Raw genomic sequence first — 27,718 nt, forward strand, 5'->3', positions numbered from 1 at the left:
TATTTGTCGGCTCTCCAGATCGCATTGAACAGCAGTGCTGTTAGGGTGACGCACCAAGATCATAGCTTCGACGGCAATTCCATTTTTGGCCTCCTCTTCCTTTTCTGAGTCCTTCATTCCCTTCCCTGCCATCTCCGGACCGCAGCGTAAAATCCGAGCGCCGATTGTCGCTGTGGGTTCCTGGATTCTGCTCCATACAGACCGCCCATCTGACATGAAAAGATTTGATGGAAGAGAGCGTCTGGCGGCCTGCAGATAAAAAGTGCTGCCTTTTCCATTCCATGACACACACTCGCTCCATCCCTGGATATTAAGGCCAGAGTCGCCCGCAGCTCGTTTCTTTCGCTCTTTCCTCTCCCTTGCAGCTGGCCCTCCCTCTGCTTTTCTTTGATTCCCTGCTTGTGCTTATTTCCCCGCCTGCCTCTGCGCTGTTCGTCTGGAGCTACAGAATCTGACGTGACACAAGCTGAAGCTCCGTCCTTCCGTTTGCTGACCTGACCTGGACGTGGACCACCGCTGGCTTGGGTTCCCCTGTCCCATCCTGTCCATGTACTTCTCCTGTCAGCTTCTTTGTGCGCGCCACATTAATAAGACAGTGGGGTCTGTTGTCTCTCGTCAGCAGCCGCTTTCCCTCTTCTTTATAAGTCCATACTTCCAGACAGGGATCGACATTCCCGCCTGTTATGTATAGTTCGCAAACGCCTATCACACTGCACTTCCAAGATCTTGACCCGAACTATTGACCACCCTGCGGTCGATGGTCTTCTTTCTCACTTGTTGGAGGCGGATCTCTCTGGATAATGCTCTTCAACCTCGGCTTGACAGCTGATGCCGCTGCTGCGCATAACGGCGAGCTCGCTAGTTCCCAACCGGAAACACCACTCTCCCTGTCTTCCCGCCAGTCCTCACCGCGTCCATTTTCAATGAGCAATTTACCTTCGTGGGGATTGCGCGGTCTTTCCGCCAAGGGAAAAGGTATGGAGGCAGACAAGCATCGCTATGAGCAACGCCGTTCAATGCCTATCACCGCTGTTGAGCCGATATCCTCGAGCGACGAGGACCAGCTTTCAACCGCCGGGCCATCGCCCGTTCGACATCAATTCGGCCACCAGAAGTACACAAAGCAGCCTTCGCGGCCAAAAACCATTTACCAGCTAGCACACCCTGCGACTAACGCGCGCCATAAGCGGCTGAAGCTCAGACCTAAGCTGCTCCTCCAACTTCAACAAGTATCGGCCACATCACGCCCATTACCTGTATTCGATGTCTTGCCATCGACTTTATTTACGTCTAGACTAGCCAGAAAAGTTCCCGCGATTCTGCGCGGTAAGCGGGGCTTAGGTCCCAATGATTTAATCGTCACGACTAGCGATCTATACGAGCGGCCAGTGAGCGATGGTCCAGACAAAAACATAAGCTCGGATGAGGAAGGGGACCACCGTGAGGTTGTTGCGACCATTTGTCAGTTGCTTAAAGAGGACGCTTTGTCCAAGGGAAAGGCAGAGATCTGCCTTAACTCTGGGGCCGTGTTTGAAGCCACCCCTCTTCCCAACGGATCCTATGAATTTGTTTCGAATACGGACACAGGGCTTATGGTTTTACGATGGGTTCGACGTGGGCCAAGAAAGCGTCGTTTATCGGCACCGCCTGGCTCAGTTCAGCCTGAGGAAAACCGTCGCTTCACGTTCAGCGTCATCGATCCCACTACACGCCGGCATCCTGTTATTGCCTCCATGGCTCGTAACCACCTCGAGGTATATGATAGGTACTCATTACCAAGCACCGCCCCATCTTCGCCTACATCGGGAATGTCCGTTATTAGTGACGCCTCCGAGATGGATGTCCCACTGGACCAGCACGTTATGGAAACCGATGAGAAACTCCGCCTGTTGATTATTATTACCAGCATCTGGGTTGCTTTCCGAGAGGGATGGTCCCAAAACTTTCGCTACCATGATTCGCTAGTTAATGGAAAAGCTCCTCGTTCGCCAAGCTTATCAAAACACAATCCTACGACAGGCCCTGGAAATGAGGAGGGCCGAGTGCTTTCAGGCAGAGACAATGAGCTAGACAAACAGGCTCAATCAGACCCAAATCGTCGGGCAGTGACCTGGACCCAAGCAGCTTCCCACCCTCCAGCAGCAGACCGATCAACTCAGTATGGGAGTCTATCAAAACGCTCCAATTCTACCGGCGCCGCTTTCATTGAACGGACTAACAAACGCAATTCATCAGCCAACCGGCATTCTACGCTCTCCACCCCGCGCCAGTCGTATGATGGACCGACTGAATCGCGGCCTACCCGTGCGAGTTCGATCTGTAGATCCCGGACCCAGGTGCGAAAAGCGGATCGAGAAGACACTAAACTCGAATCCATCCCAACTCAATCCGGAGCGGCACAGGGCTCTAAGGATGGCCTTCAGACAACACTTGATAGGCAAACGGAAACCCCACGCCCAACTAAGGGAAAGTGTCGACATCGGCTTAGTAACCTTTTCGACTTCCTCATTCGGAAGGGAGGGCATCACCATGAGTGAGCCATGTTTTACAGAAAGGCTGTGCCTCTTTGCACCAAGTTATATTCTGGCTCCTTTGAACAGGAGACCGAAGAAGCTTCTGTTGGACGCTGCTGAAGTTGTTTATATTTGTGACCGGCCAGGTGCTGATGTCTATATCGTATGGTACAACGGTTCCATGGGGTTGAGAAAATCTCTCTAACCACTGCACTTATTTATTTTGCATTTCAGCGTTTGCATCATTCAACCTCAAGCAGGCCTTATTTCTCATCTCAATTTTGCATTTGCATCCGGGCATGTACATATATGAGCCGATACAGCTCCGCACGTTACGACATAAATACAAAAGAAACTCTCAACTAGTGACCATACCGTATGTCCAACTGCAGAAAGTAGCCCTGACTTTAAATACACTGTTAGACGTATACTTAACTAACTGCGAAACATGGCAGGCTGAGTCAGCATGAAAAATACCCCTCGCTAAATACCCCGCATCATGACTCGAAGCAATTGTCTGTAGTCCGGAAATGGTCAAGATGAAGTCATCCCCACTCCCGATTCACGGTCCCGAGACCGGTAACTCATCGGCACTCCAGGCTCTCGCTTCACAACTCGGCAGATCTGGGGTGCCTCATTACGAATTTGCGATCGCCGTTTAAAGATCTACGTTCTTCAATCCCTATAACTCTCCCCTTATCCTGACCGCAATTGAAGCTGTTTACTACAAACACCTATACTGCTGGTAAGTTCCTCCAAGACCCCGCAGCTCCCCACATACTGTATAAGTACTTAATTCTCTCGCGTCAACACAAGAGCTAACAAAATCCAGATAACAACAACAGATTGGAACTGCCCTATACATACCGGCATCATGGCTACCGAAAACCAAATGGAATATGTTTCGTACGTTATCACCCCCCCCTCTCAGCCCGATCAAGCCACACGATCCCAGCTCCTAACATTCACGGATCCATTAATAAAGCCTCGGCAAATCCGGCCTCAAGATCTCCAAGGTCATCCTAGGCACCATGTCCTACGGCACAAGCGAATGGCAAGACTGGGTTCTAGACGAAGATAAAGCCCTCCCGCTGATCGAGCACGCCTACAAGCGCGGAATCAACACCTGGGATACAGCAGATGTGTACTCGCACGGCCGCTCCGAAGAAATCGTCGGCAAGGCGCTGAAGAAATACAACATACCGCGCCACCGCGTCGTGATCATGACCAAGTGCTTCTACGGTGTTGATGATGAGGGCAAGCTTCCTCCTATTGCGGCCTGCAGCCAGAATAAGGGCGATATGGTGAACAGAGTTGGATTGTCGCGGAAGCATATCTTTGATGCGGTCGATGCGAGTATTGAGAGACTTGGGACTTATATTGATGTTCTCCAGATCCATCGGTTGGATCGTGAGACGCCGAGAGAGGAGATCATGAAGGCGTTGAATGATGTTGTTGAGAGTGGGAAGGTTAGGTATATTGGTGCCAGCACGGTATGTCTCCGTTTGATTTTTGAAACCCAATATGGATTATTGGGGGGAAAAAAAGTAAAAGGAATGGCGGATTAACAAGAATTTATAATAGATGGCCGCCTGGGAATTCCAAGCCCTCAACAACCTCGCCGCCTCCAAGGGCTGGCACACCTTCATCTCCATGCAAAACTACCACAACTTGATTTCTCGCGAAGAAGAGCGCGAAATGATCCCCTACTGCCTCGACGCCGGAATCGGTCTAATCCCCTGGTCCCCGATGGCCCGAGGCCTCCTCACCCGCCCCTGGCGCAGCGCGCCTTCGCTCCGTGAGTCCACGGACGGCGCTCTGAATTTTCTCCTCCGCAACCGGGAGACGGAGGCGGATAAGAAGATTGTGGACCGTGTTGAGGAGATTGCGAAGAAGAAGGGCGTCAGCATGGCCCAGGTATCCATTGCGTGGTCTCTGAGCAATAAGAATGAGAACCCCATTTTGGGGCTCAGCAGCAAGGAGAGGATTGATGAGGCGGCTGCCAGTATCAAGGTTGTTTTGACGGAGGAGGAGAAGAAGTATTTGGAGGAACCTTATGTGCCCAAGACATTGTCGCCTCTGGAGAAGTAGACTCTTTGATTGGAACAGCACTAAGGGCACGGACGACTTTCGCCCGGTGTATATAGAGCTCGTATAGTAACATGAAATCAAGAATAACGTCTGAATATATTGAACATAGTTTTCCAAACCTTGTTCGTCATATCAATCAACCAGACCCCGCAAACACTTCCATCAGACCCAGTACCTCGGACCATCTCGAATCGTTCTGGACCTCTATACGACCCTCAGGGGTAGCGACCTTAACCTCATCCGCCTTCTCAGTGCCATAGGTATGATCCGACTCGTTAACAAAAGCTACCAAGTCCCGGATCCACCCATGCATGAGTTGGTGCTCTGCAGGGGTTGGTCCATGCATGATAGAATAGCTATTTGATCTTTACATTAGCCAAACCCAAGATCACGTTAAATGGGTATACGTATTGGGGTATACTGACTTCCAGAATGGTTTATCCATGGCATGACTAACGCCAAACGAAGCAGGAGCTACCTTTTCCGTGATGAAAGAGAGTCGATATGCGATGATATACCGCCAGACATCATGAACGTCGACGCCGTTCTCAAGAAGATTGTTGATGAGGAATCGTGAAGGTGCTCGTACCTGTCCGTCTGATATGATCCGACCGAACACCGCCTCCCAGTCTTGTTTCTGGCAGGAAGACGGTAATGGGTAATGCTTCAGTAGGCGTGAGGTCGTTGAAGGCGAATAGTAATTTGATATTTGTGTTTCCAGGGACTCGAGGCTCGCATCAGGCCCGTTAGTCACAGCGTATAATGTTTCTTCATTGAGGACTTCGCCGATGAAGATTCGTAGACCGCGCCGTTTGAATTCGCGCGCGAAAGAGCCGTCTCGGTAGTACGCGAATAGACTCGGATGAATGAAAACACCATCAGTTACCGGCCGAAAGGTGTGATGTTTGAGTTTCATGATAGCATCACTTAGCTCCTTTGCACTGAGATCACGCAAGAGCTTCAGCTTTTCAGAGCCAGGGCTCGTCGAAGGGATACCAAAGTAGTCGCAAAGCTCATCAAATTGCGGTTGACACTCCTCGGGCATTTTAGGCTGAGTAGGAATCGCGTTTGAATACATGATCAACCTCCTGAACCGGTTCCTGGAAGGTTCAGGAAGATTTCCTCGGAAATCATACAGTGTTTGGACCTGCACGGCATAAGCACCTGCACTCCTACCCGAGAGCGTTATATTCCCAGGATCACCGCCGAATTCACTGATATTATCATACACCCAGTCCATTGCAAGCCTTTGGTCCCAGAGCCCGTAGTTTCCCACAGCTCCGTCTGGGCTCTCATCGTGTAATGGTGCTCCAGCTAGAAAGCCGAAGACATTAAGTCGATAGCCCACCGCCACAAAGACGGCATTCAGTCCGCCAGTGGAAATGAGTTCGGTAGGATCCATGGAAGCTTCATGACTGGGGTCACCCATTTGAAACCAGCCTCCATGGAACCAGACTATGACTGGCCATTTGATGTCTTGCTTTCCTTCACACTTTGGCACAGGCGTCCAGATGTTCAGCCGGAGACAATCCTCTCCGTATTCATGCTGCGAAATATTCTTCTTCACAGAAGCTGAATAGTTAGGCTGGATGCAGACCTGGCCGAATGTCGTGCCGTCGAAAGGCCCTCCCTCTGATGTTGAATACGAATATGACTCGGGTAATGGCTGCGGTTTACGCCATCTTCGATCACCGGTGGGAGGAAGAGCGTATGCAACATTTGCAAACCGGCGTGCTTTGCTGTCGAATTGTAGCCCTTTGACCTTACCCTTGGGCCCTGGGAGTTGGACTTCACATTCGGAAGTCTTGTATGAAAGCGTGTTCCCCATTGTATGGCTTTTCTAAGTTGCAGAGATACTATCGTGGATACCGAGAACACGTATAAAACCAACGGAGAACACAACATTTTGAGCGAAATAACTGGGAAGAACCCCCGAAGGTGAGGAGAATGTTTATTCTATTGATTTGCGCCCGTCCAACCATTGGCCCATTTAATCGACGGCTGGTGCCTGAGGCAGAACATCTTATCTCTCGCTCCATGGAGGTACTGAACACGCATATTCTTACGCCCGTCTCCATACTCTCCCACAGAGTGCCAGGAGTAAGGCATAGGGAGTGTTTAGGATTTCAGCACGCAGGCGAAGGACGGAATTTATGGTCTAAGTTCCCGACACAAGCGATGAGCTTATGGATCGCGGGGACTCGGTTGCTCGAACCCGTCGCCCCCGCGTGGAGCGTGGCCGGTCCCGGAATGGTGATACTCATGCTCGATACTTGCACGTTCGAACACCACTAGCTGACGAGATGCGAAGGCTGCTCCACGTGCATACGCAAGAAAGTCAAATGCGATGAGGCTCGCCCAAACTGCGGAAGATGCATCCGGCTCAGCTTGGCATGTGAATGGCCATTGCTAAAGTCACCGCTGGCCTCCAGAAGACGTGGCCTAGGTCCGATTAAATCCCGTGATTCGAATTGGTCTCCTACGTCTATTGTGCCAAACGATGGCGACAGCGTTATATCCCACCAGTCGGCAACGACAAGCTACATGCTTCCGACGGTGGTGACTGACCCTTCCCTGTCCCAGTGCCATGGCGTCCTTGCAGGAAGTTCTCATGGTGCTAACCACCTAACAATGAACGAGGCATCCTTAATACTGCCATTTCCGGATGATATATCGCAGGGCATATTCCCGGCAGCAGACAGCTCAGCAGAAAAACACGGTTTGTCCGTGGCCGAAACTCTTGGTGTAGAGCATTTGGATAATCTGTTGTGTGCGAATGCACTTGAACTACCCGGGCTTTTAACAGTCGATGATCCACTCACTGTTACAAACCTACCGTTCGCGTATGCTCCTGAGGGCTCTCCTGCGTTAGGAAACGACGACAAGCAAGCTGTCTTGTTTCACTGCAAGATCTTTGCTTCCTTGAAGTCTACGCGTGATTGGAGCTGTTCGGCACACACGCTCTTCTTTAAGAAGGCCTACAATAGAACCATGGCCCTCCATTTCCTCCTCGCTGTTTCCCATAGTGAGCTGGCCATTCATTATGGCTAAGGACCTCAGCCACCCAAAGAATCGCAGGAGCATTTTCAGCGAGGGTCTCAATTGTTTTTGCAATCCCGCAATTCTTTTGCGCCTCCAGATCATGTCAGCATGATGATCTCATTTTTGTACATGTACATGTTTTGGATGCGACGTGATCACTTCGACTCCAACAAGCTTGGAGACCTAAGTAGAGCGGTCCTTGCCTATACTCGATCATATGGTTTGGACACGCTGTGTGCTAGCGACGATCCACTCTCTTTCGACAACACCATCTGTGGTAGTGTAATAACTGTCTCCGAGCAGGTCTTGCTGGCCAGAATTATCGCGTACCTATACGATCGAGACGGGTTCTGTTGTTTCTTTGGATGCGGTGGGTATTTTGCGGACTATATAAACAGCACCCCTCAGAGGCGACAAAGGTTTTGGCTACGATCGCGTGCTGTCTTTTTTCTGCCCTCCATTGACGTTGGCTACAATCGCGGCGCAGAATCAGAGGTGAAGGATGCGGCAACTCTGGATGTTTACTTTGAACTCATTGCTTTACATCAGGAGATCAACTCCTATAGTCATGCCGCTGCGAAGCATGCGGAAACTATGGAACTGAGGCTACAGCGATGGCTGGAGGCCATCTACAGGGTAAGTAAAAGATTTTCGGATACAACATGACCTTGGACACTCATGAGATGTAGGAACATGCCATGCTCTTCTGCCACGTTGCGGACCAGACATACCACGCTGAGTGTACGTTGATGACCTTTGTCACAGCGACCTTCTTTTATGCCATGAAGATTTATCTTTATCGTGCTCGTATTTCTTCGTTTGGGGTTGGGCCTATCCCATCCGAGCTTCAAGATGCTCTCAACTCGTTAGTATCTGCTGCGTACTACGCCACAAAAACCGGGTCTGTGCAACTTCTTGAACGTTTCCAATGGTCGCTATTTATCGCTGGACTGGAGATCACCGATCCTGTCCACCAAGAGTGGGTTGGAAATAACATTTCTGACCCTGCAATCAAGAAGGTGTTCGACCATGTTCAAGACATCAGAAACCAGCCACCTGGTGGTATCACAATGAAGAAGATTCGTTCCCTAGTGGGCGAAGACTTCTTGGTCTTGTGATGTGTGTTTGACTTCCAATCGGCAAATTGTCCCGCACCCCTTGGTGCTTTCTCCAACTAAAAGCGCCGGTTGGTATGCTAAGTCTGGAGTAACCCCGAGATCGGCTCCCGCCTCGATTAATTTGACCAACGAGATGGTTCAAATTTATCATGGTGGATGATACTACCCTCCGCATTTTAGTTTGTTTATCTCCTAGGTTTTTCTTGGGTGGTCTGAGTTGCCTTTTATAATGCGGAGCCACTCGCATATGATATCGCTCGGCCAGCTACGCAAGAGATTTTGCCAACCATGGAGAATTCCATCCAGACCTCCCCCGGAATGGACGCGAAGAAAAGTGACTCTGTCATCGGCGTCGATAAAGAACACGGTGCCACAGAGACCATGAGCTCTGAAGAGGAAAAGAGGCTTGTGAGAAAGATTGATTTTCAGTAAATAACCCTTTTCGGCGCGAATGAAGCATGGACTTACTTGAATAGTCTTATGCCACTCCTTATAATCAGCTATGGTCTTCAGTATCTTGACAGTATGATTTGACATCTTTGGTTTATTTTCTTTGTATGACTCACTGCTCGCAGAGACCAGTTTATCCTATAGCGCTGTCCTTGGTTTACGAGAAGACTTGGTATGGCGTCCTTGCTTGCTCACAGATAAATCATTCGCTGACTAGTAACGGACAGAACCTCAAAGGACAAGAGTTTAGCTGGGCATCTGGTATCTTCTATATCGGGTATCTAGCTGCCTCGTATCCCATTTCACTTGGCTTCGTCCGTTTTCCTTTGGGAAGATATCTCAGTGCTTTAATGTATGATATACCCCCCTTTCCGCGTGTGCTTATATTGATGTGCCGACGTCTAGCTTTCTATGGGGAGTGGTTCTCACCCTCCATGCTGTTGCAGAGAACTATGCTGGATTGATGGTGCTTCGGACTTTGCTTGGTGTATTTGAGAGCGCGATAAGTCCTGGCTTTTCGCTCATTACTGGAATGTGGTACACTCCTAGGGAGCACGTCTCTCGCCACTCGTTTTGGTTTGCCGGAAATGCCACCGCCAGTCTGATAGGATCGGGCATCGCGTACGGCATTCTGCAATATACGGGGAGGTTCAGTCAATGGAAGGTTAGCTCTTCGTATATCATAGATGGAAGAACACGATCTAACATCAGCTTTAGATGCTTTTCGTTATATTCGGACTCATAACAGTTGCGTGGTCAATATTTCTATGGTTCTACCTTCCCGGTGCTCCCTCAAATGCGCGCTTCCTCACTCCCACTGAACGAGAATTCGCATCCCTGAGACCAAAGAAATTCCAACATACAACTCAGACAAAGAAGTGGGACCAAGGTCAATTCATCGAAACTTGGAAGGACGTGAAGACATGGTGGTTCTTGCTATTTTCCTTTATAATTTGCGTACCAAACGGCGGCACAACCAGTGTAAGCACTCCCTTTACCCTCCCGCCCTCAATATGTTCACGCTAATGAGTACAATCTCTATAGTTCAGCACAATCATTATAAACAGCTTTGGCTACGATGAATTTCAAACGATCCTCATGGGAATGCCAGCCGCCGCTTTCCAACTCACCACAGTCATTCTAGCAGCTCTGTTCACAACCTACATTCGCAAATCCAGATTGATCGCTTTGGTTGCCATCTTCCTAATAGCGTTGGCAGGGATTCTTATGGTCAAACTTCTCCCTGACACGAAGAAGCTACCTCGACTAGCGGGATTCTGGCTTGTCACTGCCGTCGCTCCTGCCTTCCCTCTCATGATGTCCATGTTCGCAAGTAATACGGCTGGTTTCACGAAAAAGTCTAGCGTGGTCGCCCTGATATTTGTAGGATACTGTGTTGGGAACTTTGTCGGCCCGCAATTCTTCAAGAATACCGAGGCTCCAGCATACGGGGTAAGATCCTATTCTACGTTAAAGCTATAAACCATTGGGATATCGCTCAGCGCTGACCATTGTCGCCTCTAGACTGCATACACGACAATCCTCACTTGCTACGCAATTTCCATTGTCATGGCGGTTGGATTCCGGGTTTATCTCGGCTGGGCGAATAATAAACGAGATCAGGCTCAGGGAATATGCATTGATCCGGAGGAAACTCGCAAGGTTGACCTGCATGCAGATGAGGAGCTGGATCATGTAGATGAGACCGATCTCCAGAACCAAAGTTTTAGATATATACTGTGAGGCGCAAGCTTCTGCTTATATGACTCAAAGGCCAGCTATATCTCAGGAATACTATCAAATTGTGGAACCCAATTTCATTGCATTTTCCGTGCTTGTATTCTCTGAGTCTGAACCCTATCGTATAAAAATAGCCTGAGGCAGCGACACTCACCGTGTTTTTGCCTTGATGCCTGAATTTCTCTATCAAATGTGGGGAAATTTTTGATAGCGAAATCGGCGGGAATTTCTTCGCATGCCCCTCGGCTAGACCTGACTCACTATTGAGTCATATACTCGCGATCAAGCACAAAACCTCCCCAGTGTAGCTCGACGCCCCGATTCATCAAGGGCATCGGTGCAATAATGGGTGTCGAATCCGTTCCATTGCAGGAACGCCTTGAGCGCTGGGCTCAAAGGCTACAAAACCTCACCGTCTCCCCACTAACCCGCGATTATCCCGACAACCAGAACCAAGAGCTGCCCAAGAGGGCCATTGAGGCTTTCGAGTCCCTTAAGCTCTCCAATGAGACATCATCCGCGTTACAAAAACTATCCAGCACATCTTCAGGATTCACAGTTTTCCTGACTGCGTTCGTTGTACTCGTCGCTCGTTTGACTGGTGATGAGGATATCGCCATTGGCACAAGCGCTGGTGAAGATGGCCGGCCCTTCGTCCTGAGAGTGCCAATTGATACCTCAGAGACATTCCTTCAGCTGCTCTCCAAAGTTCAAAAGGTAATTGGGTTAATTGCTCACCCCTCGACGCTGGCTTACCTAGTTTTAGGCCTACGATGAGGGGTCATCCGAGATCGTGCCATTGGGCAGTTTACGATCCCACATCCAAGAGAAATCGCAATCCGAGCGATCCCCAATCCTCTTCCGCTTCGCCGCATACGATGCTCCCGCTGCCTCCCAAGACTACCCCGCCAATACCTTTGAGACAACGGATTTGGTGGTCAATGTTGCGCCCGCAAGCACCTCGGACCGGTCGACGGAGCTGGGAGCATACTATAGTCAGAGACTGTTCTCCAGTGCCAGAATAAGCACAATTTTGAACCAGTTAACTCAGCTGGTTCAGAATGCTACAAGCAACCCAGAAACGGCAATTGGGCGCATTGATTTCATGACCCCCGAGCAGCGAGCCCTTCTTCCAGACCCCACCGCAGACCTACATTGGTCCAAGTTTCGAGGGGCTATCCACGACATCTTCTCCGAGAACGCTCAAAGTCACCCGGACAAGCTTTGCGTTGTCGAAACCAAGTCCGCCACTTCCGCCCACCGCGAGTTCACCTACCGTCAGATTAATGAGGCGTCGAACATTCTCGGTCACCACCTGGTTCAAGCAGGTGTTGAGAGGGGCGACGTTGTCATGGTCTACGCTTACCGCGGCGTTGACCTGGTCGTGGCTGTCATGGGTATTCTTAAGGCCGGTGCGACATTTTCCGTTATCGATCCTGCATACCCTCCTGAGAGACAATGCATTTACCTCGATGTGGCTCGTCCTCGGGCATTGATTAACATTGCGAAGGCTACTAAGGATGCAGGCGAGCTGTCTGAAATAGTACGCACATTTATCGGTGAGAACCTAGAGCTTCGAACTGAGATTCCTGCGCTCGCCTTGCTTGACGACGGTACCCTCCTGGGAGGCTCGATTGATGGACAGGATGTCCTGGAAAAGCAGGTGCCTTTGAAGTCTAAGTCTGTCGGCGTCGTCGTTGGTCCTGATTCTACTCCAACTCTGTCGTTCACCTCAGGCTCCGAAGGTAGACCCAAGGGTGTCAGAGGTCGCCATTTCTCCTTGGCGTACTATTTCCCATGGATGGCGGAGACATTCAAGCTGAACCCTAACGACAAGTTCACAATGCTCAGCGGAATTGCCCATGACCCCATCCAAAGAGATATCTTCACCCCTCTTTTCTTGGGAGCTCAGCTACTTGTACCCGCGCGCGAGGATATCCAGAACGAAAGGCTGGCCGAGTGGATGCGCGATTATGGCGCTAGTGTCACCCATCTTACACCTGCCATGGGTCAAATTCTTGTGGGAGGTGCTTCCGCACAGTTCCCTACTCTCCACCACGCTTTCTTCGTCGGAGACATCCTGATTAAGAGAGACTGTCGCTCTCTACAAGGGCTGGCGCCGAACGTCAACATCGTTAACATGTATGGAACCACCGAGACGCAACGTGCTGTCAGTTACTTCGAGGTCCCGAGTTACTCGAGCGACGGCGGATACTTGGACACCATGAAGGATGTGATCCCGGCTGGACGCGGAATGCTCGATGTGCAGATGCTGGTTGTCAACCGCTTCGAGCCTAGCCGTATCTGCGCTATCGGCGAAGTGGGTGAGATCTACGTTCGTGCGGCTGGTCTTGCGGAAGGGTACCTTGGTTCGCCTGAACTCAGCCAGAAGAAGTTCCTCACCAACTGGTTCGTTGATCCTAAGACGTGGGCGGACAAGGATGCTGCGGAGTCGCAAGGCACCAATGAGCCCTGGAGGGAGTTCTACGTTGGACCTAGGGACCGTTTGTACCGCAGCGGTGACCTTGGCAGATACACTCCATCTGGAGATGTCGAGTGCTCAGGCCGTGCCGATGATCAAGTGAAGATCCGTGGTTTCCGTATCGAGTTGGGTGAAATCGATACCCATCTCTCCCGTCATCCTCTTGTTAGAGAGAATGTGACGTTGGTCCGTCGAGACAAGTTTGAGGAGCCCACTCTTGTCAGCTACTTTGTACCTGATATGGGCAAGTGGGCTTCGTGGCTAGAGCAGAAGGGCTTGAAGGATGACGACTCCGCTGAAGGAATGGTTGGCATGCTAAGACGATTCCGCCCACTTCGTGATGATGTTCGCGACCTACTCCGCAGCAAGCTCCCCACCTACGCTGTGCCCACCGTCTTTATTCCGCTCAAGCGAATGCCGCTCAACCCTAACGGAAAGATTGACAAGCCTGCTTTGCCGTTCCCTGATACTGCAGAGCTCAGCGCTGCAGCTCCTCAACGCAGGCCATCAGCCTTGAAGTCCCTTTCAGAGACTGAGCAGGCCCTGGCACAGATCTGGGCTAATCGGATTGCCAATGTCACTGCCCCCATGATCGGCCCCGAAGATTCATTCTTTGACCTTGGAGGCCACAGTATCCTCGCGCAACAGATGTTCTTTGATCTACGACGTAAGTGGCGTGGCATCGACATCAGCATGAGTGCCATTTTCCGCAGCCCTACCCTCCGCGCCTTCGCTGCGGAGATCGATCGCCTGCTGAACTTCGAATCCTTCGCCAGCAACGATGACGCCGCTGAAACCGCTGCCGTAGCTAACGAGCCTGATGACGAATACTCCCGCGATGCCCGCAAGTTGGTCGATACCCTACCCAAGACCTTCCCGGCTCGCACAGAAGACATCCTTTCCACCGAACCCACGATCTTCCTCACTGGTGCTACCGGCTTCCTCGGCGCGCACATCCTCCGAGACCTTCTCACCCGCAAGTCTCCGTCCGCAAGGGTTGTCGCGCTTGTCCGTGGCAAGAGCGCCGAGCAAGCCCTTGCCCGCGTCCGCTCAACCTGCCGAGCCTACGGCTTCTGGGAAGAATCCTGGGCTTCCCGCCTCGAATGCATCTGCGGTTCTCTCGGCGATGCCCGCTTCGGACTCACTGAAGAAGCCTGGGATGGCCTGACCAACCGCGTCGACGCAGTCATCCACAACGGCGCCCTCGTCCACTGGGTCTATCCCTACTCCACACTCAAGCCAGCCAACGTCCTTGGTACCATCGATGCCCTGAAGCTCTGTGCAACCGGTAAACCCAAGCAGTTCTCCTTTGTCAGTTCAACTAGTGTCCTCGATAGCGACCACTACGTCCTGGAATCCGAGCGCAGCATCGCCGGCGGCGGGGCGGGTATCAGCGAAGACGATGACCTAGAGGGTAGCAGCGTCGGTCTAGGAACGGGCTACGGCCAGAGCAAGTGGGCCGGCGAGTACCTTGTCCGTGAAGCAGGCAAGCGCGGACTGAAGGGGACCATCGTCCGTCCTGGTTACGTACTAGGTGATTCAAACAGCGGAAGTATGTCTCTACCAACCAGAGTCTTCCCCCCTAGACACCTGAAATAAATAATGACTGACTGACCTTTTCCCCCACACAGCAACGAACACCGATGACTTCCTCATTCGCATGGTCAAGGGTTGCATCCAGCTTTCCGCGCGCCCGAACATCAACAATACGGTCAACATGGTTCCCGTTGACCACGTCGCGCGTGTCGTGATTGCCGGTGCCTTCCGACCCACCGTCTCGCCTATCGGAGTCGCACAAGTAACAGGCCACCCACGCCTGCGTTTCAACCAGTTCCTCGGTGCGCTCCAGCTGTACGGGTATGATGTTCCGCAGGTCGACTACGTGCCGTGGTCGAAGTCGCTGGAGCAGTATGTGAATAGCGGGGAGCACGATGACCCGGAGTCGCAGCATGCTTTGTATGTTTTATTTTCCACCGCTAAGGCCCCCATATCATGCCCTAGGCTATTTGAACTCAATTGGGGTTGTGCTAATAATCGATTGTCTGACACAGGATGCCATTATACCATTTCGTCACGGCGGACTTGCCGTCTAATACTAAGGCGCCTGAGTTGGATGACGTCCATGCGGCTGCTTCGTTACGTGCTGATGCCGCGTGGTCGGGCGTTGACGCCTCTGCGGGTGCCGGTGTGACGGAAGAGCTAGTCGGTCTCTACGCCTCTTATCTTGTGTCCGTTGGCTTCCTACCAGCGCCATCAGCGTCGACCGCGGGAGCGCGTCCGCTGCCCGCCGTTACGATTACTGATGATCAGAAGGAGGCAATGGCAGGCGTTGGTGGCCGTGGCGGTGCTGCTTGATCTTGCTATATTTCCTCTTATATTTTCTTTTCTTTTTTTTTTTTTTTTCTTTCTTGGGTTTCAAAAGCTTGTTTTTGATATCAGTCTCCAAATAGTCGTAGAATCACGAACCGGTAGGACGGTATAGAACTTGTCTGTATATAGACAACGAGAGGCCAGGAGATAGAACAAGGGTAGGAGAAATGAAGAATACCACCTAAAAGATATTTGCTGTGTATTGCCGACAAGGCCTTTGACCCATTCAGGTCCGAAAATCTTTTCCAGTGACATATTAGAACTAAAGAGAGACCTTTTCAACTAATAGAATCTCTAGACAATCCTCCCTTGTGTATCCGGTTATCAAGGGTTATCGGCTCCAGCGACAACCAGGATGTTGCCGTTTCCAGTGACGGCAGTTTTCCCTGCCAGCAATCAGTGCGTGAAAGAAAGAATTCGACTGAGATAAATAAACAAGTCAAAGCTCACCAGAAGTCGTCCCACCACTACTACACGAGTCAATGATTGCCTGCACGGCAGAGCCAACATCACTACTGTTGTTTTAAGCCCCACGCGTTAGCAATTCAAGAAGCTATAATAGCATCATGTTTATACAATATTTTGAAATAGGCGCCAGCATACCAGTACGAGCTCTCATCCACCACGGTGTAGTCAGGGGACGTTATCTGAATCCTGGCTTCCCCGGTTTTACCCACAGTGCTGCCCACATCCCCTACAATCGCACATTCTTCGGTGCCCTTGTCACGAGGCTGGCCGGCGCAGGCTTAGGCATCATCAGTTTGGCCTGGTGGTTCTCCGCGCATTTGGCTTGTGCAGCCACCATAGTGGCAGAAGCAAGGAGGGAGAAGACAGCAGTCTTGATGGAAATCGTTTTGGCAGAAGATAATGGGGAAGAAGCCAATAGATCTGAATTACGGAGTGCTGGGGAACATGCAATGGGCCTCTTTATTTATATACGTACCCATGAAAAGTAAGCCTTGCAAGCTCAGCATTGAATGAAGGTGGCTGTTATTGGGTTTAACAAGTCATCCACTGCAGATCCATAAGCCATGGGCGCAGTTCGGTTCCATTTGACCAGTCACCAAGAATAATACACGGTACATTACTATATTGCACCCAGAAGATGAATCCTCTGCTTCGAGGGTTGGTATCCTGGCAGCTGGTAGAGCACTAGTGTCTAGCAGCAATCTGTGGACCAGGGCGCGGTTCTCGAATAGACTTGCATAAAGGAGGACCCGGGAACTTCCGTATATTCCAGTAGTTATTGGTAGTGCAACAATGGGCAAGGTTATCTGTATAGTAATATAGTGAGGCATGCTTCGCCAAGAGGTAGCAAAGCGTTGTCCTTTTGGTGCAACATTCAATGTGATGCTGTTTTATTATCATCTTGCTGTCCTCTTGGTTATCCAAATCATTTGCTATTCTCGGTGTTTAACCCATTCTCAGTGTTTAAGTCAATCTTTAAATAACATCCCGCATGGCAACTCCGGGTATGTGTGCTTGTTTTTCTTTTCTGCGCACCTAGCCTGCATTGCCATACCCATTACTAGTTGTCTGTTCTCTCAATGCCGTTGCTTACCTGTTGATATTCATGAGTAGTCCTTTCATTATCTCTGGTTATTATTGTCTTTGATATGTAGCATGTGATGCTGTTTCCACTCTCCCAGATGTTAGCGAGTCCCTTGGCCGTTTATCATTGAATGAAGGTCATAGCAATGGGCGATCTCAAGACTTTTACACCGACTATTCTCACCCATTCGAGCCATCTCCAGTCCATGGCTTATCAGCACTATTGTTACACAACCCATCCCCACCACCAAGTGCTAACACAACTTCTTGTCCAGATCGATTCACCACTGCCCTCATCCAAAACAAAGCATGGGCAGCCAAAATAGCCCAAGACCATCCAGAGTTCTTCCACAACCTCTCAGCCAGCCAGCAGCCCGAGATCCTCTGGATCGGGTGCTCCGACTCGCGGTGCCCCGAGACGACCCTGCTTGGCTTCCATCCAGGCGACGTGTTCGTTCACCGCAATATCGCAAACATCCTGCACCCCTCCGATCTCAGTTCCTGTGCTGTCATCGAATTCGCCGTCCGCCATCTCAGTGTAAAGCATGTCGTTGTCTGTGGACACACCAAATGCGGAGGCGTGGCGGCGGTGCTGGGGAACAAACATCTTGGTATTCTGGATCCATGGCTTCGGCCTCTGAGGCTGCTTCGTGAGTCATCTGGACAGCCTGGATTCACTGCCGGCTGACAAGGCGGCTCTCAGATTGGCTGAGTTGAATGTTCTTGCTGGAGTGGAGACGCTCAAGCAGAAGAGTGTTGTGTTGGAGGCGATGCAGAAGGGCATGCAGGTCCATGGTCTTGTGTTTGATGTTGGGAGCGGCGTCCTTCAGGAGCTGGACACCGGGGGAGGATGAATCTGTTAGGAGACGTTGAGGTTGGTGAGCAATTTTGCATATGCAATGACTAGTATTGAAACAAGTAAAACCCATTACAGAAATAAAATTACCGGTTAAATAGCAGCGATTCCATGTATATGGCCACAAGGCCACGGCTAATAGTTAACACTTGTCGCTAACCAACCCAAACGCCAAACCATGCTCTATCTTATACAATCTTGAACTATAAACATCAAACCACTAAACCTGCATCCCACTTCGACCTGAAGCTCTTTACATCTTCGGTCTAGCACCGAGGAATTTCCTTTCTTCCTCCTCCCAGTTCTTGCGCTCGACCACCTTTCTTGCCCTGTACGCCTTCACAAAACGCCAGACCTCCGTGTCAGCCATGTTCCACGCCTCTGCCACGGCTCGGATGTTGACCCGGTTGGTCTTTTGTTTCAGTATTTCCCTCGCTTGCTGGATGATCGTATACTCGGTTTCAACCCCCTTTTCGCTGGGGTTGGCATGTTGCATTGACTCCTTAGCGTCGCCCTCGTTCTTTGCGTCTACGTTGCTGTCGCGCGGAATCCGGAATCCAAGCTCCCACTCGAAATCATCTAGGAGTTCAGTAGGGAGCGCCTGGCCGAACTCGGCTGATAACGATTCAACTGTCGTCCACAACGATGTGCCAAGGGCTGGTTGATCTGCGACAACTCTCTTGAACAGAACCACTCTGGGCCCGCCGCCAAGTTCATGATTCATCTGGTCACCGGTCACCTCTTTCAACCAGCCATCACGGGTGGTCTCACGTCGAATGTGGCGCGTTGTAACCTCTGCCGAACTGTTCAGCAAACTGATAAGAGTATATGGGTGCGGAAGAATCCCAATAGTAAAAGACTGGGTGTTGTTGTTGTACGTGGTTGGTTGTGAGATTTTCGTGAACTTTTGTGCGTTGCAAGGGCGGCACTCCGGCAAGTTTGGTGGACAAGATGAGGGCGCAACAGTCTCTGGGCACTTGCCGAGCGCTTTGGCCAGTCTCAACGCTGGCTCAACCAAGGCCGTGGTGTGTTCAGCAAACGGTTTTAGAACTACGATCCCTCCCGGAAACGAGTTCATAAACGTATTTTGCAGATGCGAGTTGATGAGATCAGCTAACGCATTCCGACGACCGGGAAGCGAGGGAATGGCCTTTTCTGTAAGGGCTGGGTAGCGTTCGGAGATTGTAGCAGAATCATAGAAAGCTAGAGAGTTTGTCCGTTCAGACTGCAGCAGCTCACTTGGTATAAACTCCGCTAAGTATTTGGTTGATTTGTCGATGTGCTTACTCGCTTTCTCGATGGCGGTATTTATCGCGGGCTTCTTCCCAAGAAGCAGAGCACTGTTTGCCTTGTCGAACCTTGTGATTTCGTCGGACTCGGGACCACGGCGTAAATGCGAGAGCGTTGCGTCGTCATATTTCGCCATTGGGAAGCAGCGCCAATCGGCAAGCAGGCCATCGCCCATATGGCCCCAGGCAAGCCATCTGAATAAATCCGCTTCCATTTCAGGGCCCAACTCCACGTGTTTCAGGGACTGATACAACGGGTTGGCCATCGCCTCCGCCCGGCTCAGGATCACTGGACGAAATCCCTGAGCATACCAAGCGCGACGCCAGGCATGCAAAAGCCGTGCATCAGCAATATCCTCGTCCCGGGTATGGCCTTTCTTTGGCTCGTAGAATGTGAAGACATACGGGCGGTCGGGAAGCGGAGGGAGGACAGATCGGTCCTGGTCAAGGGTGATGGAGGACGAAAAGGGATTGAGCCATGCCAGATTGCTAAACCATTTTGAATCACCACTCGAACTGTCCTGTTGTTGCTCGGGTGGACTGTGTGCTGGCGGTTGAAAAGTCGGCAGGTGCAGATCGTTCAGGGTCGGGAATTTGGGGACATATTTGGCTGCCGTTGATATCTCCGAGTCCTCACCAAAGGAATCGGAGTTTGGCGAAGACGAGAAAATAAACAGAAAAAAGACAACAAAAAGAACAATGGCAACGAGGGATGTGCTGCGACGCGCGATCATGGTATCGCTTTGACCGGGACTCGATGAACCGGAGACGTGACCAGATCGGAGACGGAGACGAGCCTGTTAACAGACCCCTATTGAGGAAGGGAAGCCAGGGCAAGCAGTGCGAGGCTGGAGAATAGATAATTTCTGGGCAAAAGTTGAAGCTTTCGAGATCCCAATCAACCTGCGGACCACCGGTAGAATCTGAAATCACGCACAAAACGTGCCTCTGAGAACGGCAGCTCCATGATACGTCTTCTCGTCAAGCCTGTTCCGTCGATCGATTGTGATTGTCCGCTTGAGTTTCCGGATGCGGAGTGTATACGCGTCACGTGTCTGTGGATGCGACTCTGCAGCCTGAGGCAAACACCCCCGATAAGCCCGTTATCTGTTATCTAATCTCTAGGCCTGCTTACAATGCCGAAATCATGACAGGACAGGAGTAACTACCCTGTGTATGCCGGTTATTGTTAAATCGGACTTCCCCACGGTCATATCTACTATTATTCCCTTCGAACCTAATTTAGTTGAGGTTTGACACGAGCGCCGCATTCCGCCGTGGGATGACTTAACAGGCGTGGCGGCTCCCATCGGACTGTGGCGATCCCCGCTTCACCCAATGCCCCAGACCCTTACTTATCGGGCACTCGACATTCGCTATATTAAACTCACCTTCTCCCCACTTCTCTGATGTTTATTTCAGGTACCTTCTCCTGGCGTAGCCAAATGCGATTGAATCATGGCTCCCGGCATCCTACAGCCTTCGCAAGGGGAGCTTGATATAGCTTCCCCCGCAAAAGCTCCTGCTACTTCTTTGGCACAACTTACTGAAGAATGGGACGACACCATTCGCTTTTATCTCAATGGAACGAAGGTGGTTTTGGACTCTATTGATCCTGAAATCACTCTGTTGGAGTATCTGAGGGGTATTGGGTTAACAGGGACAAAGTTGGGATGTGCAGAAGGTGGCTGCGGTGCTTGCACAGTGGTACGTTGGCTTCGGATGGTATTATCGATATCTCTGACTTTGGATAGGTGGTCTCTCACATAAATCCGACTACGAAGAAACTCTATCATGCCTCTGTGAATGCCTGTATTGCACCGGTAGTTGCTGTCGATGGCAAGCACGTGATAACGGTGGAAGGCATTGGTGATGTGAAGAACCCCCATGCGGTTCAGCAGCGGTTGGCAATTGGGAACGGAAGCCAGTGTGGTTTCTGTACTCCAGGAATTGTTATGGTATGACTTCAGTAGGATGTCGCAGATGGTATGGAAGCTGTACTAACGTTCATCAAGAGCCTTTATGCCCTCCTACGAAACGACCCCAAGCCCTCCGAGCACGCGGTAGAAGAGGCTTTTGACGGAAATTTATGTCGCTGTACTGGCTATCGACCGATTCTCGATGCCGCCCAAAGTTTTACTAGCCCCGCCGGTTGTGGAAAGTCCCAGGCAAATGGTGGTACTGGCTGTTGTATGGAGAAACCGAATGGCACGAACGGATGTTGCAAGGGCCCTTCGCTAGAAGCCACCGACAATATTGCTCACAAATTTGCTTCTCCCGATTTTATCGACTACAAACCCGACACAGAATTGATTTTTCCCCCGACCCTCTGGAAGCAAGAGCTACGTCCACTAGCTCTTGGGAACAAACGAAAGAAGTGGTATCGGCCGGTCACCATACAGCAACTCCTAGAGATTAAAAGCGTCCACCCCGATGCAAAATTGATTGGTGGGAGTACCGAGACACAAATTGAAATCAAGTTCAAGCAAATGCGTTATAGTGCCTCTGTTTATCTCGGCGACCTTGCTGAACTCCGCCAATTTTCCCTCCATGATGACTACTTGGAGATTGGTGCCAACATTTCATTGACCGATCTTGAATTGGTCTGTGACCAGGCAGTTGATCGCTATGGTCCAATTCGCGGCCAGCCATTCATCGCCATCAAAAAGCAGCTCCGGTATTTTGCTGGAAGGCAAATCAGAAACGTAGCATCACCAGCCGGAAATCTGGCGACCGCATCTCCTATCTCCGATCTCAACCCCGTATTTGTGTCTACAAACACGACCTTGGTTGCTAGATCATTAGAGAAGGAGACAGAGATCCCAATGACCCAGTTCTTCAAGGGTTATCGGTCCACAGCGCTCCCACCAGACGCTATCATATCACACTTACGCATTCCGACTGCAGCAGAGAATGGAGAGTATATGCGAGCTTATAAACAATCCAAGAGGAAGGACGATGATATCGCAATCGTGAACGCTGCTTTGCGTTTGTCACTCTCGCCGTCCAACGTCGTCACAAGCGTGAATCTAGTTTTTGGTGGGCTGGCACCCTTAACAGTATCTGCGCGGAACGCGGAAGCCTTTCTTGATGGGAAGATACTCACCGACCCGGCAACTCTCGAAGGTGTTATGGGTGCTCTAGAGCAAGATTTCAACTTAAAGTTCGGTGTCCCCGGTGGTATGGCTACATACCGCAAGTCCCTTGCGCTTGGGTTCTTCTATCGATTTTATCACGATGTTTTATCGCAGCTCGAGGTCAAAAGCACAGACGTGGATGATAGTGTAGTTGCCGAAATCGAACGAGCAATATCCTCAGGAGAGAAGGACCACGAAGCTTCAGCAGCCTACCAACAGAGGGTCGTGGGACGAGCAGGCCCTCACGTCTCGGCTTTGAAACAGGCAACCGGAGAAGCCCAGTACACCGATGACATTCCTGCACAGAAGAACGAATTATATGGATGTATGGTCCTATCTACAAAGCCACACGCCAAGCTTCTGAGTGTCAATCCAGAAGCAGCTCTAGATATCCCTGGAGTGGCCGAATATGTGGATCATACAGATCTTCCATCTCCAAAGGCAAACTGGTGGGGTGCCCCCAATTGCGACGAGCTCTTCTTTGCAGTTGAAAAGGTTACCACTGCTGGGCAGCCGATTGGAATGATACTTGCAAATTCAGCAAAGGCAGCTGAAGAGGGTGCGAGGGCCGTGAAGGTCGAATATGAAGATTTACCGGCGATTTTGAGCATTGAAGAAGCCATCGAAGCGGAGTCCTTTTTCGAACATTCCCGCTATATCAAGAATGGAGATCCGGAGGGTGCCTTTAAGGACGCGGACCACGTGTTTGAGGGTGTATCGCGGATGGGCGGCCAGGAACACTTTTACTTGGAAACCCAGGCTTGTGTGGCCGTCCCTAAGCCGGAAGATGGCGAGATGGAAATTTGGAGCGGTACCCAGAATCCAACAGAAACGTAAGTTGGCCTTCCTTATGCATGGATCTTGAATTAACCATACTTTAGGCAAACATATGTGGCACAAGTAACCGGCGTAGCCGCCAACAAAATTGTGTCAAGAGTTAAGCGCCTCGGTGGAGGCTTTGGTGGCAAAGAGACACGCTCAGTCCAGCTGGCAGGTATATGCGCCACTGCTGCAGCAAAAATGAGACGCCCAGTGCGTTGCATGCTTAATCGGGACGAAGATATTGCGACTTCTGGACAACGTCACCCATTCTATTGCCGATGGAAAGTCGGGGTTACCAAGGAGGGCAAACTCCTTGCCCTCGATGCAGACGTATACGCAAATGGCGGACACACCCAAGATCTCTCTGGCGCTGTCGTGGAGCGCAGCTTATCCCACATTGACGGGGTCTATAGAATCCCGAATATGTACGTCCGGGGCCGGATTTGCAAGACGAACACGGTCTCGAATACTGCATTCCGTGGCTTTGGTGGCCCACAGGGCCTATTCTTTGCGGAATCGATCATTTCCAAGGTCGCAGACCACCTTGATATCCAGGCAGAGGAGCTCCGAATATTGAACATGTACGAGCCTGGAGACAAAACTCATTTCAACCAAGAGCTCAAGGACTGGCACGTTCCCTTGATGTACGACCAGGTCCTGCAGGAAAGCTCGTATCTAGAACGCCGCAAGGCCGTGGAGGAGTATAACCAGGCGCATAAGTGGTCCAAGCGTGGGATGGCCATTGTCCCAACGAAATTCGGCATCTCGTTCACAGCATTATTCCTAAATCAGGCCGGTGCCCTGGTACATATCTACCACGACGGCAGTATACTTGTCGCACACGGCGGCGTCGAGATGGGCCAAGGCCTGCACACGAAAATGACCATGATCGCAGCCGAAGCCCTGGGCGTACCACAGTCCGATGTCTTCATCTCCGAAACAGCCACGAACACCGTGGCCAACACCTCATCCACAGCCGCATCGGCCAGCTCCGACCTGAACGGGTACGCCATCTTCAATGCCTGCTCACAAATAAACGATCGTCTCGCTCCCTACCGCGAGAAAATGCCCAACGCCAGCATGAAAGAGCTTGCCCACGCCGCATACTTCGACCGCGTCAACCTCTCCGCCCAGGGATACTACCGCACGCCAGACATCGGATACGTGTGGGGCGAAAATAAGGGCCAGATGTTCTTCTACTTCACGCAGGGCGTCACAGCCGCAGAGGTCGAAATCGACACCCTCACGGGTGACTGGACGCCGCTACGCGCCGATATAAAAATGGACGTCGGCCGCACGATCAACCCCTCCATCGACTACGGGCAGATCGAGGGCGCCTATATCCAAGGGCAGGGCCTCTTCACAACTGAAGAAAGCCTCTGGCATCGCAGCTCAGGCCAGATCGTCACCAAGGGCCCTGGGAACTACAAGATCCCTGGGTTCAGGGATATCCCGCAGATTTTCAATGTCAGTCTTTTGAAAGACGTGGAGTGGGAGAATTTGCGTACGATTCAGCGTTCTCGTGGCGTAGGCGAGCCGCCGCTTTTCATGGGTAGTGCCGTGTTCTTTGCTATTCGTGATGCGCTTAAGGCTGCAAGGAAGGAATGGGGGGTTACTGATGTGTTGCAGTTGCAGAGCCCTGCTACGCCTGAAAGGATTAGGGTTAGCTGTGCAGATCCGATTATTGAGAGGGTGAGGGTTGTCCCTGAGGTGGGGGAGGAGAGTTTCTTTGTTGCCATTTGATCAGTCTCCGATGTTTACGGAGTTATGTATAATGACCTAGGTAGCACACTGTTATCATTATGACACTATATTGGCTTGCAAACAATATTATAGCTTATTGGTATGTATTATTATTCAGTGTAGTATGCGGGTATTGTGTAGTAAACGCTATGTGCTTCTATGCTTTAACTCCATCGCACCAACAATGTACAGAAAAGCGCAAATAAAAGAGTGAGAAAAAGGCCCGCCATATGCAATATGCAGGAATTTAAAAATTCATAACCTTAACAAATGAAATCAGTTATCTTTTTTCCATGCCGTACTCGGCATAGCTGCTTCCACGCATGTCTGCAACTGATACCTTCAACGCATTCCGTTGTCCGGCAAAGCCCATCTTCTCGTCCTCGTAGCCAGTCTCTGTGGTCACTGCCACTGGTGCGGGAGGACCAGCAGTTGCGAATGTCCTATTCGGAGGCTCGTACTTAGGTGCTGGCTGGGAGCGAGCATTGGAGCTTGTATCGGCAGGCATTGCCGTGAGAGGGACGTCTGTGAATCCGTTGGAGTCAGGACCAAATGCGTCCGGCGCGGGGCCAGCACCTCCGTCGCCACGATTGCGTTCTCGTCGGCCGAACAGAGAGAGCGCGCGAATAATGCCGAAAAGAAGGTTGATAACCCAGATAAGGAGGATACAGCCGGAAATGAGCGCCTCGGTTGCGATGCCGGATTCGAGTGCGTTTAATACACGGACGACAACTTCCGTTATTTTGTTGGAAGTTGAGTCGCCCGTGTCAGAGAGGAAGCTCTCTGAACTGTCGTCACCGATGCTTTCTGCGGCGCCGCGAGAAAAGGTGTCGTTGCCAAGAGTTGGAAAGTCGATATGGGCGTGATCATGGACCCAGGTGAGGCCTTTCTGGATGCCTGCGACTTTGAGACTGATGAGGCAGTCGAAAACATCCTTCATCGGATTGTAAAGAACAGTCCCACCGAAGGTATCATTGAGAACTCCAGTGGTCTTGTCAACGAAGACATTGAGAGTATGGTTGACACCTGTCGTCGTGGTATTGACCCAGCCAAAGACATTTTCGTTGAGGTTGGTGTTCATATCGCCAATTACTCCGTTAGCACCATCAGCCCATTCCGCCGAGGTTTCATCAAGCGAACCCACGACCTTTTCAGCAAAGGCACCGACTTCGGCTGAGAGTTCAGGAACGGCTTTTTTGACGGCTTGTAGAAGGATATATTGGCAAAGGCATGCGAAAAGTCCAGCAAGGGCAAGCGATAAGACAAATAAAGCCGGTGGCGAGGTAGCATACGCAATGACCCAGCGGACTAAAATCTGCCTGCGACTGTTGCTGAATCGACTGGCCGCTTTGATTCCCACGGCCGCGGTGTGTGGTCTGGAAACGATATAGACAACGTCCATTGGGTCGTGGGCTTCCTTGCGGACAAGCTGAGAGCGCTCCTTCTGAGAACGCCAACGGCGGATTTCTTGCCATGCCATGGGGAAGCAAGCAAGAACGGCTGCGATCACCAGCACGGCAATGAAGACTTTCTTAGCGGTCTCAGCAATGCCCGCAACGTTGTCGAAAAAGGAGTCGATTCCATCGCTTCCTTTGCAGAAGGCCAGCTGCTTTTTCGCAGGAACTGGCAGCGAATTGCGTTCAAAGGTGTAATTTCCCAAAGACTCGTTCATCAGTTTCTTAACTTCGTCGAAAGGTAAGCGGATGATGTTCTCCACGAACTCTGTCACTTCATCAAAAGTGGGCACCGAGCTATTGAGCTTGTCGAGGCTTTCATCAATGGAAGAAGGGAGATGGGCATTCTGAAGATCTTCGATTTGACTTGAAAGGTCCAGCTCAGGGACCTCTTTGTCGCTGCCAAACAGAGATACAGCGCTGTTAATAGTATCAGCAAATTTGTTAAGACCATCTTCAAATGTGTCGGCCACATCGCTAATATCGTCACCAATAGACTTTATTGTCGAGTTCAGAAAGTCGCCAGCGTCTTTCAACAGCCCAACTCCGGTGTCAACCGTACCGCGGATAGCCATGGTAATTAGGCAAAGGTAGGTCTGATACATCATTTTGATGACGAATATAATAAGCTCCTCCACACCAGACACCATTAGAATGAGCATTGTTTTGAGAGCGCTAACAGATTTTTCGACACCAGACGCTGTGAGTTCGTTTACGCCTCGTGCTAGATAATGGGGAGTTGAAGCCATAGCGCTACCCATCGATTCGACAGAGCTGCATGCGGATAGTGCTTCACGCCTAGCCGAATCCATATTTGTGTTGAGGCTCCCGATTGCTATTAATACCCTGACAAGTACAAGTAGCAGAAGAATGGTCCATCTGTTCATCCATATCTGCGACAGGCGTGCTCGTAGACCCATATACGGCGTGGTGTCGTCGGGGTGTAGCGGGATAACGCGTCCTCCATTTGGGTCATGGGCTCCATACGGAGGGAGGAGTGGGAAAATAGAGCGAGCAGGTCTTGAGAAGACCATAGCGAAAGTCAGATATTGATTGGACT

The 27,718-nt window shown here is 50.9% G+C and overlaps 11 protein-coding genes across 11 annotated transcripts; 7 read left to right on the plus strand and 4 right to left on the minus strand.

Annotated features, from left to right (window-relative positions):
• Positions 1-800: 800 nt before the first annotated feature.
• Positions 801-2,537, plus strand: APUU_40970S (uncharacterized protein; the record flags this gene model as incomplete). The annotated part of the gene is made up of 1 exon (XM_041704101.1): positions 801-2,537. One exon carries the CDS (start codon positions 801-803, stop codon positions 2,535-2,537), a length of 1,737 nt encoding a protein of 578 aa, XP_041556720.1.
• Positions 2,538-3,387: 850 nt separating this feature from the next.
• Positions 3,388-4,604, plus strand: APUU_40971S (aldo/keto reductase; the record flags this gene model as incomplete). The annotated part of the gene is made up of 3 exons (XM_041704102.1): positions 3,388-3,419; positions 3,499-4,006; positions 4,098-4,604. 3 exons carry the CDS (start codon positions 3,388-3,390, stop codon positions 4,602-4,604), a joined length of 1,047 nt encoding a protein of 348 aa, XP_041556721.1.
• Positions 4,605-4,740: 136 nt separating this feature from the next.
• On the minus strand, positions 4,741-6,432 carry APUU_40972A (uncharacterized protein; the record flags this gene model as incomplete). Its single annotated transcript, XM_041704103.1, has 2 exons — positions 4,741-4,960; positions 5,030-6,432. 2 exons carry the CDS (start codon positions 6,430-6,432, stop codon positions 4,741-4,743), a joined length of 1,623 nt encoding a protein of 540 aa, XP_041556722.1.
• A 1,322-nt stretch (positions 6,433-7,754) lies between these two features.
• On the plus strand, positions 7,755-8,764 carry APUU_40973S (uncharacterized protein; the record flags this gene model as incomplete). The annotated part of the gene is made up of 2 exons (XM_041704104.1): positions 7,755-8,282; positions 8,336-8,764. 2 exons carry the CDS (start codon positions 7,755-7,757, stop codon positions 8,762-8,764), a joined length of 957 nt encoding a protein of 318 aa, XP_041556723.1.
• Positions 8,765-9,052: 288 nt separating this feature from the next.
• Positions 9,053-10,957, plus strand: APUU_40974S (uncharacterized protein; the record flags this gene model as incomplete). Its single annotated transcript, XM_041704105.1, has 8 exons — positions 9,053-9,192; positions 9,241-9,287; positions 9,340-9,386; positions 9,442-9,566; positions 9,620-9,878; positions 9,932-10,195; positions 10,259-10,666; positions 10,739-10,957. 8 exons carry the CDS (start codon positions 9,053-9,055, stop codon positions 10,955-10,957), a joined length of 1,509 nt encoding a protein of 502 aa, XP_041556724.1.
• A 342-nt stretch (positions 10,958-11,299) lies between these two features.
• Positions 11,300-15,791, plus strand: aarA (L-aminoadipate-semialdehyde dehydrogenase; the record flags this gene model as incomplete). The annotated part of the gene is made up of 4 exons (XM_041704106.1): positions 11,300-11,671; positions 11,721-14,988; positions 15,068-15,392; positions 15,488-15,791. 4 exons carry the CDS (start codon positions 11,300-11,302, stop codon positions 15,789-15,791), a joined length of 4,269 nt encoding a protein of 1,422 aa, XP_041556725.1.
• Positions 15,792-17,715: 1,924 nt separating this feature from the next.
• APUU_40976A (uncharacterized protein) lies at positions 17,716-17,964 on the minus strand (the record flags this gene model as incomplete). Its single annotated transcript, XM_041704108.1, has 1 exon — positions 17,716-17,964. The coding sequence occupies one exon, from the start codon at positions 17,962-17,964 to the stop codon at positions 17,716-17,718; it is 249 nt and encodes an 82-aa protein (XP_041556726.1).
• Positions 17,965-17,981: 17 nt separating this feature from the next.
• APUU_40977S (uncharacterized protein) lies at positions 17,982-18,211 on the plus strand (the record flags this gene model as incomplete). Its single annotated transcript, XM_041704109.1, has 2 exons — positions 17,982-18,007; positions 18,061-18,211. 2 exons carry the CDS (start codon positions 17,982-17,984, stop codon positions 18,209-18,211), a joined length of 177 nt encoding a protein of 58 aa, XP_041556727.1.
• A 255-nt stretch (positions 18,212-18,466) lies between these two features.
• On the minus strand, positions 18,467-20,236 carry APUU_40978A (uncharacterized protein; the record flags this gene model as incomplete). Its single annotated transcript, XM_041704110.1, has 1 exon — positions 18,467-20,236. The coding sequence occupies one exon, from the start codon at positions 20,234-20,236 to the stop codon at positions 18,467-18,469; it is 1,770 nt and encodes a 589-aa protein (XP_041556728.1).
• A 724-nt stretch (positions 20,237-20,960) lies between these two features.
• APUU_40979S (putative xanthine dehydrogenase HxA) lies at positions 20,961-25,204 on the plus strand (the record flags this gene model as incomplete). The annotated part of the gene is made up of 4 exons (XM_041704111.1): positions 20,961-21,209; positions 21,257-21,460; positions 21,518-23,472; positions 23,521-25,204. 4 exons carry the CDS (start codon positions 20,961-20,963, stop codon positions 25,202-25,204), a joined length of 4,092 nt encoding a protein of 1,363 aa, XP_041556729.1.
• Positions 25,205-25,484: 280 nt separating this feature from the next.
• On the minus strand, positions 25,485-27,692 carry prm1 (pheromone-regulated protein PRM1; the record flags this gene model as incomplete). The annotated part of the gene is made up of 1 exon (XM_041704112.1): positions 25,485-27,692. One exon carries the CDS (start codon positions 27,690-27,692, stop codon positions 25,485-25,487), a length of 2,208 nt encoding a protein of 735 aa, XP_041556730.1.
• Between the last annotated feature and the right edge of the window lie 26 nt (positions 27,693-27,718).

Source organism: Aspergillus puulaauensis, chromosome 4 (genome assembly GCF_016861865.1).
Source record: "Aspergillus puulaauensis MK2 DNA, chromosome 4, nearly complete sequence".
In the NCBI taxonomy this organism is placed as follows: Eukaryota; Fungi; Ascomycota; class Eurotiomycetes; order Eurotiales; family Aspergillaceae; genus Aspergillus; species Aspergillus puulaauensis.